General features: G+C 42.7%; 1 protein-coding gene across 1 annotated transcript in view; it reads left to right on the top strand.

Annotated features, from left to right (window-relative positions):
• LOC102308690 (ankyrin repeat and SAM domain-containing protein 1A) overlaps positions 1–9398 on the top strand; it is a 46963-nt gene that overhangs the window by 8955 nt on the left and 28610 nt on the right. Inside the window, exons 2-11 of the mRNA XM_014334830.2 lie at positions 39–335; positions 997–1072; positions 1165–1266; positions 1364–1450; positions 1625–1794; positions 2087–2149; positions 2992–3124; positions 3890–3933; positions 5170–5263; positions 8871–9364. Coding sequence (XP_014190316.2) covers positions 132–335; positions 997–1072; positions 1165–1266; positions 1364–1450; positions 1625–1794; positions 2087–2149; positions 2992–3124; positions 3890–3933; positions 5170–5263; positions 8871–9364 — 1467 coding nt within the window. The 5' untranslated portion in view covers positions 39–131. The remainder of the gene's footprint in view (positions 1–38; positions 336–996; positions 1073–1164; positions 1267–1363; positions 1451–1624; positions 1795–2086; positions 2150–2991; positions 3125–3889; positions 3934–5169; positions 5264–8870; positions 9365–9398) is intronic.

Genomic DNA, 9398 nt, shown 5'->3' with positions numbered 1-9398 from the left:
TCTTACTTATTTATCCCCCCCACCACCACCGCCAACAGAACAATGACAACGAGACACCGCTGCACTGTGCCGCCCAGTACGGCCACTCTCGGGTGGTGCGGCTGCTGCTGGAGGAACTCACTGATCCCACCATGAGGAATAACAAGTTTGAGACTCCGCTGGACCTGGCAGCACTGTACGGCCGCCTGGAGGTTGTCAAACTGCTGCTCAGTGCCCATCCTAATCTGCTCAGCTGCAACACCAAGAAACACACACCACTACACCTGGCCTCTCGCAACGGACACCTACCCGTAGTGGAGGTGTTACTAGATGCTGGAATGGACATTAACTATGAGGTATGTGCATGTGTTGTTTTTGTTTTTTCTGATGTATATTTACTTATATATTTCTTCTTACTGAAAACTTCTGTTTGCAAGTGTTTCTTAACATACTTTCATGGCCCAAATCATGTTAGGCAACTTAATCTGTCCTTGCAGCACTTCCTCTTGCTACTTCCTACTAAAGCTATGAGATTAAATGTAAAATTCTTAAGCTCTCAGTTTGCAAAGGAACTGTTGTAGTAAGGCCAGCGCAAAGCAGAGCCGGCCTTGCTCCCCCTGGTGGGCCCTAGAGCTCTGGCTCTGTATCAAACTGTGCCACCCGTCTGTCTGGAGATCCTTTCTCTGTCCTTTTTTCCTCTGAATAAAAGATGTGGAGACTATTCAGCTTCCTTTAGGCTCTGCATCCGGCAGGGCTTTAGTTAGCATGGCCCTGTGAGCTGGAAAATGATCTGCTTTGATTTCTCAACCACATAATTGTCAGTTCAAGAAGTGGACCAAGTAGTGGGCATGAATCCACACAACATGCGCTACGTATTTTACTAAAGTGTTGGTGCTGGAACAGAACTGCTATATTCTGTAGTCTAATTTTTTGGTAATAACATAGGAAATATTAAGAACTTCTGTCTATTATGTTTCTCATAAATTCGTATGCTTTTTCATTTTCTTTCCTGCTCAGACAGAGAAAGGCAGTGCACTCCACGAAGCCGCTCTGTTTGGGAAGACTGATGTGGTGCAGAAGCTTCTCTGTGCAGGTCAGACCGTAGAGCGCTAAATCTACATAACTTCCATGTATTTAAGAAAGACACGTACTTGGCACATGACTGTTACTGTTGTCGTTTCCCAGGGATCGATGTGAACATCGTCGACCAGAAGGGCCTGACAGCGCTGGACATTGTCAAGGACATGCCCTCTAAGAAAAGCAAGCAGATAGCTGCCCTGATCCTTGGTAAAGACCAAATGAGCACATACAGAGCTCCAGTGGGAATTATTCTCTTATTTATATCACATGAAACAGCTGAGATACAATCTCTTGTTTGTTCCAGGTCATATGACTGGAAAACCCCCTGATATTGACCTTCCCCCTCCACCAGTGCCTCCACCTCAGGAGAGCCCAAGCCCACGGAAAAAGGGTAAGATTTATCGGGAGTCTCTTGTGAGAGATAGTGGGTGATTTTTGCCTTCGCAGCAGCAAATCTTTAAGCAGAAGGAAAAAACACTGTGCAGGAAAGTATGACGATAGTTTACCTATTACTTTGACTTGAGAACTTGTTTTTGCTTCAATCTTTATCCATTTTGACTTGCAGGTGACCTGGAGAGAGTCTGTGAGCTAATCTCGGGGCTGGCCCTGGGGCCCGAGGAGGAGAGCCCTTATGAAGCTCTGTTTGAGGCCACTTCTTGCCACTCTTTAGACAGCCTCACCAGTGGGAAGTCCTCTGACAGAGACTCGGGAAGGCCTGATAGTGAAGCTGGAAAGGTCAGCAGTTTCTGATTTATTTTTTTTAAAAAATTTTTTTTAAAGATGTTTTTAGTTGAAGAAACCAATACATAAACTTATAAAACTTATACATACCAAGACATAGAGTGAGGCACTGAAATGCTGAACTCCCACTAGAGGGAGATGGTGATCCTCTCTTTTTATGACAGTGCTACAAAAATCCACCAGTGTTACTTTTCTTGTGTTTCAGTGTAGGTTTGCATGCCATCTTTTAATACTGATAGTGAATTCATTACTTTTTTTTATTACATCTTGTATTGCTGACGTACAGAAAGATCGCCTGGTCCTCTCGTCACATCCTGGCCCTGGTAATGAAGAGGAGGTGAGCTCAGAGGTAAGGAAGTAAAACTGTATTCACATGGTGATAGTGGTCTAGTGATAGCTGTGGACATCATCTATGAACTTAATCCCATGCAAATCAACCACTGAATCTGCTTTTTAAAGAAAAAAATGTACGTATGCAAATTTGGATAGTTTACGGAGAATTTGGATAAATACACTACATGGATAACCATTCATGAGATGAAATTGTTAGCTTGCATTGTACGAATTGGTAAGAAGCTTTTTGCTGTCTTTCATTAGGCTCACAATTATCTGGCAGGATATTAATAGTAACATTACACAGGCACGAGGGGCGTAACTTGTAAATCACATCAAGTCCCCCTGGTAATACAAATCCTATGCGAATAGGTCAGAGGTCATACAGCCAGCAGAAACAGTTGCCATTTAACGCCACAGATTCTCACACGCACACTTGTAGCTGTTTGCAAATGGTCGTGACAGACTACTTTTAAAAGTTAATGCCACTGAAAAGTTAGACATGTTTTCTAACTCTGTGACACAGGGGCTGCTGGGAAAATAACAATCTGTCACTGAGGATGCCAGTTTCATTTTAGCTACCACCCTTTTCATTTCCTTCAGCGCTGCTGCTCAGTTCAAATGGCCTCTTAAGAAATACTCAGCTGAGTGCAGAGTGGAGCACATGTAATAGGAAAGCGGAATTGGAAAAGGCAGCGTCCGAGAACCGTTCTGATCTAAACCGTTGCTGATCATTGTAGGCATATTGTGGATGTTTCATGAAGGGTTTCCTATTGTAAACAAATATTTTCACACAACTGCCTCGTAATTTCTAACCTGCTACTTCTTTTCACCTTTAATCTTTTGACTTTTCTGCAGGCCCTGTATACTAGCAGCAGTGCTGATGAGAAAAGGGAGCCAGCGGAGGAGGAGGATCACACATATGAGTTGTTGCTGACTGCAGAGACAAAAATCCCACCACCACCTAGCCATGAGCCCCACTCATATAAAGGTAATTGTGTTTATTCAGTACAAAAACAACAAGTAACATTTCGAAAAGGCATATTTTTCCAGCAATTCTTTTTGTTTGTGCTTTACGAAGATATTTCTTGGTGAAATGCAGTCACTCTACCTTCTTATATCTGCATATAAATCAGGAGGTCCTTCGTTCCTGACATGAATACGGGAGAGCTCTGTCTCTCAGGCTCTTTTGCTGCTGTTTGATCGCAACAGACCCTCCTCAGTTGTGGCTGCTGAATGGCACTGCATGTAATTGGATTAAATGGGATTAAATTAGGAGGCAATTTTGATCCCTAGTTGTTGATGTAGATGTTTTAAAACCGTACCCTTGGGACCTTTCAGCTTAGTCAGCTTGACTATCACCCAAAGAAAACTGGGCTGAAGTGTTGGAGTCTAATCGTGGATGTCATCGGGCCTTCCAGATGGAAATGATGGTGTTATAAAAAAAGAATAACTTACTGTGTTTTTTTTGGGGGGGGAGGGGGTTGTTGAATTGGACAGAAATGTTAAATGATTAGTTTTTCATCCGTTTTAAAACTGCTCTATCATGTCTCCGTACTCGGTGCTGTTTAAAAGGCAGGAAGAATTATCTGAAGTCTGTCTGACGCTTAGACCGATAATGGCGGCATGCATAATACATGATTTTATTATCCATCACTTTGACATTCTCAGCGTAATGTCTCTCCTGAAAGTCAGAACCAACAATGGATTTTCTGTAACTCTTAGTTAACCAACGTTTGTTTTCTTGTCTCCTTAGATGACAATACCACTATACAGTCTTCCAACAGTGTCCTACCTCAGGTAAACTCTTTTGTTCATGTACTATAACTGCTTCAAAAATAGGTTGCTATTTGAATACTAAAATTATAGGATTGTACCCTAGTTGCTGCACTGTATGTGGAAGTATCCTACTATGAGTTGTGAAAAGTAATTCGGTCACTAGCCCAAGCATTGTGGAAGTAAAAATGACAGAACTGCTGCAAAGCATCATATCAGCCCTGACGTTACTTCTGGTAGGCCGAAGATTCAAGCTGAGCCAGCAGCCCTGTATGACAGTCCGAGTCCCACATGCACAGACAGAGTTAACTGGTGGTTTTCAGTTGGTGATAGATGTGAGGTGGACAAAGCATACATGGAATTAAAATCTACATGGATGTAGTAGTAAAATATGACCAGTCTGGTCCATCCATTGATGCCTGTCTGATCTGTACGAGGGCTTAACATGTATACATGTGGAAAGGCACGAAACTTGCCAGATATATGCAACTGCAGAGGAAATAACAATCCTACTTTGACTAAAGTGGTCCTGACAGAATGTTTGAGAAATTATACTGTATAAAAATGCATGATTACAGCTGTCTAATTTGTATATTAAGTAGTATCTGGAGGTTTTTTTTTCGTTTGACAACAAGCTTCCTATATACTGGTTTGAATAGTGAATGAGTGGATAATTTTTGACCCAACCCAAGTGATGATAGCAGATTTTAAAATTAAGATGGCGGTCTCTTCAGAGTCAGAAACTGAGTCATATGTTAGCAGAAGGCAGAAGTCATCTTAAACGGCCCCTGATAATAGTGCGTCGTAATGTTGTAAATCTACCTACTTTATTTATTGCCCTTTGATATCTATCATCCAGTTAGCAGCATTTTATTATTGCTGTCAACCACCTCTACAGCCCCTCTGCTGCACACAGTATATACTTGTGTCTTAATTTGCAAGCTCCTATTAAGTTGGCTGTGCTTCTGACCTGCCTGATGATGATGATGATGATGATGATGATGATGATAATAATCTTTTAGTCGTCTGTGGTTTCATCTGCAGTCTCCTGAGCTCAGCTACACCATAACTACTGTAAGGGAACATGCTACCACGATTATAATGCAGTTGATCAGGGAGGGTATGTCTTCAGGATAATAAGCAGGATAATTAGTCTGGCTTTTAGTTATTTGCTAACTGGGCTTCAGACGAGCTACTATGATTGTTTAGAATCACAGAAAATGTTTTTATCATCTGTTCTTTCTTGCTGTCCTACTTTAGCATAAACCTTCTGCCCCAAACGACCTTAGAGCCCCAAGTAAGACGAAAGACACCTTGCACCCTCCAGGAAGAGTGGGCCCAGGGGCGCCGGGAGGTGAGTACGGTCACTGTCCTCAGGTTTTAGATGCCTAATAAGGTACAACAACTGCTGCTGGTAAAGCTGCGTGAGGGTAAGGAAAGATGGACCTGACACATCAGACTTGGAAAATTACAAGCCAAGCATGTCAATGAAATAGGAGAAATGCATCTCAGTTTGATGCATTTGAGATAGGCTGGCTTGGATTAGCGCAGCCGGGGAAGTGCACGATTGGTATTCTCAGGCAGCAGAGGGGATTTGGCTCGTCAGGGGCAGGTTGACTGACATTCGTTGGCGAGTGGGTTAGACTCGTTTCATTGCCAATGGGAAACTGAATTCTTGATCAGATCGTGACATTCCTATCTTAGATCCACATCCCCGCCTAAAGCTGGATATGCCACTTCATCCAGTCAGGCACAGAGCAGAGATGAGGAGTATAGCTGCTGGGTTTTTGCTGATACATATACAGATGTCTTCATTGAATAAATTGAGTTTTGGCACATGTTTGGAAACAACCTGCAAAAAGAAGCCAGTTAGGCTTCTCGAGTTGTTTTTATGTAATTTCACCACGTAAAAAATTATTGGCCAGCTGCAGTAACATTAGTCTGTCTGTTTGGGACTTCTCTGACTTAAAATAAACACAAATTGAAAAACGGAAAATAAGAGTGCGATCTTATTTGTTATAATTGCTTATATGAATTGGAAATACATTTTTAGCATCTTTATTCGCATATTCAGTGTTTCTGTCGTGTCACTGTTCCTCTTTGAGTTGATGTAAAAAACCACTGTGAACAGCTGGCCCCTCAGATGGTTACCGTAATGAGTTTAAACATTAAAATGTTATTCATTTTCTACAAGAGCAGTAATTCTTTTTTAACAAAGCTCAAGGATTAGCAACTTTAAAGTTTAAAACACACGGCAAAATGTTGTTCATTTCATTTTTTTGGTTCCTTTTTATATTTGGGAACTCTAAAGTTATTCTCTTCATTTCATTTGTCAAAACCACAAATTTGGTTTCTACTTAAATAACCCTGTCTCTGACCTGTTTCCTCTTTACTTTTTGAGGTTTTGCAGATCAGCCACTCAAACCTGGTTCCTATTTTATGTATTACATAAACCCAGGCAGTCGACGGAGGCTAAATATTTAGCTTTGTTCATGTTGATGTGATCTTTCTTGTAACTTATGTGGTCTATGGACGGTCGGTGACCAAACCTCAGCAATCTCTGTGGCAGGTGGAGGACAGATGCCAAGTCAACGATATATGGTGTTTAATGTCTGTCTTCAAACACATTCCTCCTGCTCTCAGCAGCAATCCACATTTTCGCAACAGACCTACTGCTGCTGATGTATTATAGCATTTCCAAAGCAGTACCTGTAAGATCAGAAGTTTCTCCACAGATAATAATAAAAGAATAATAATAATACATTTTAAAAACACCCATTTAACTTAAATATTACGCTGTTATGAGCAACGTTGGTGAGGAAATAAACCTCAAAGTATACATGCTGTTCCATTAGTTCACAACCAGAGAGCAGTGTGTTTTCTGTAGTTTTGATACTTAGCTAAAGTTGTTTGTGCTGCTTTTATGAACTGTAGCACATCAAAGGATAGATGTAAGGAAGTTAAGCACCTGTGTGTTTGTCACACTTCTTCTGCATCATTATATATGATGCTATGTGGAGCCCAACCGATCAGTGGGGCCGATTATATTGACTGATAAACAATAATTTAAAAGAACTAAAGAAGGGATGTAAGAAACAGCCTTGAACCATGTAATAGGTGTTGATGTTGTATAGTTTGTCCAGGGCTGGGCACTTTGCAGTGTATAAAATGATCTTTTATGGGGGAGGCTCAATGCGCTGCAGTGAGTTAAATATGATCAAATTATGTACTTTAATACAAATGTCCCCATGTCATAGCCTTAGTACCTTGTAGTTGTGCTGCAGTGCACTACCAAGAGTTTAAAATGTCTTTGAAACTCAAACAGAAACAGTGCAGGTTTTCCAGGGACATATGGATTGACTTTGGATTGTGTAGCTAGTGAAGTAACAACCAGCACTGATTCCACAGCATCTGCAATCCAAACATGACATCATCAGGGCGATATGGAGCTGTCGCTGCCAAATGAAATAAACACCCCACGTCTGTGGTGACTTCACCCAATATAAAAGAGTTGCAAAAACATCAGATTGCATGTGTGCGGGTTTTCCATCCTAGAACTGTATAGAAAGGGGCTCCGGTGGTCTTTGCAAGGGTTAACACCACGTGAGTTTGTTGGAAGCACATGGATGTGATCATAGGGCGTTCACGCTCCCTAGCTGCCAAGGAGAGGGTGGGTGTTTGGCTGTGATCTTGACATATGTGTGCAGTACACTCACTCACCCACACACAAAACACCCCCAACGCACACACACTTTTCCTAAGCTTGTGAAAAGGGAGTTTAGGGTGTTGTTTGGCACACTCCCTCCCTGGAAATGATCCCTGAAATAGTACTGAGGTAGTTTGGTGTAGATAATTCTTTTCCTATACTGATAAAATGACTGCACTGGGCACATTTTTGGCAGGAAGCTGTTTTGTGAAGGACACACAAAGTGCTGCAACAGGTCACTACTTTTCTTGTGGTGTCTCTGCCCCAGATTCCCTGTCACCAAACACTCCTGACCCTTGTCACCCTGGCAGAGACCACACAAGCCCACACACTCCCGCACCATGTGTCACAGGACTAATTATCGGAAGTCTGGCTGCTGGAGGACGGGGTGATTCAAATTTCCATTCCTCGCCCTCCGTTAGGCGCTAGAATTAGAAGCTAGAAAACACAGAGGGCGCACACTTTAAACAACAAAACGCATCACTGCAGTTGAAGAAGACAGGCTCGGCACGAGTTAGTTTTTTTTTCTTTTTCCCTCAAAGATTGCCCAAGATTGCACATATCGATTACAACAGGTACTATCAAGCTGTGGCTGATTTGATTGTGGAAAATAGGCTTAGGTGGCAGTAAGTCCTTGGGAGAGGGGAGGAGGAAAAAATCTCATTGTTCTTTGTTGCACTTGCCATTGAGTCTCATTAAGGAGTCGTTTTTGTTGGAGAAGACGGCAAACAGTAAGTTTCACTCCTCTTTGTGATATTTGTTGTGTTGTATTCATTTTTCTCTGGCATACACTCTTGGAATTTATGTGTAGGTTTGTTTGAAAGTGTAGTTTAGTCAGAAACTCTGGGACATTCTCAGTGTTATGTCATTTTAGGAAAACAGGCCTAACAGACAAGTAGGCCTCTGTGATGAGGGCTGTTCACAGAGATGACTTGCTTCAACTCCCTGTTGCAAAATACAGGCATTCAGGCACCAGCAGATAGCTGTCAGACGGCTACAAGCTGAGTTTGGAATTCAGGAGTCATTTCTCCAGCCAACATACGCCTTTTCTTTGCTCCATCTCTTCTCTCTCCCCCTTTTTCTCTTCGTCACTCCTGGTAGGAAACAATTACAGATCTGTTTCAGGGCTTGTGTGGGTGGTTTCTTATTAGCCACACTGTAAGGATCAGCCCCTCAGTTGGAAGTCTACTTTCCAGCCCTCACAGACTGCTTTCCTTCTTCACTGACTTTGTCTATTCCCTTTCTCTTTGTCTAGATAACTCACAGCTCAGCCAGGACCAGGAAGCAGGTGTACCAGAGCAGTTCACAGGCCTCCTACACGGATCTTCTCCTGTCTTTGAGAGCCGTGAGGAGTCCTTCCGGCTTCCAGGTGTTCTGCCACGCAATCAAGACCAGCCAGAAACAAAAAAGAGGGCCAAAGCTAAAGAGGGAGTAACGGCAGCTGCACCGCCACCTAGCCGTCCTAGCATGGCCGCCATCCTGACAGACTGTGATCCAAAAGCAATTTATGCTACTGTGAACAAGGAACCCAGGGACTCTGTGGCTGGTGCTGTATCTGCTGTCAAGATGCGCCCTCCTGGGGACCTGAAGCTGGCACGCAGCCTGTCCAAGTCTGACTCAGACTTGCTCGTGTCGCCTCCTAATGAAGAGGAAGGAGGATTGGGAAACCGTAGCGAGTCTGTTTCTAACTGTAGCACGGCTAAGAAGAGACTTGAGAAATCTCCCTCTTTCACCTCAGAATGGGATGAGGTAAGTGTTTCCGCTTGAAATATTTAAGACACAC

This window comes from Haplochromis burtoni, unplaced genomic scaffold (genome assembly GCF_018398535.1).
Source record: "Haplochromis burtoni strain Fernald_Lab_line unplaced genomic scaffold, NCSU_Asbu1 Contig_91, whole genome shotgun sequence".
NCBI lineage: Eukaryota > Metazoa > Chordata > Actinopteri > Cichliformes > Cichlidae > Haplochromis > Haplochromis burtoni.
The sequence above is the reverse complement of the archived record's forward strand: the minus strand, read 5'-3'. Positions and strand labels throughout refer to the sequence as shown.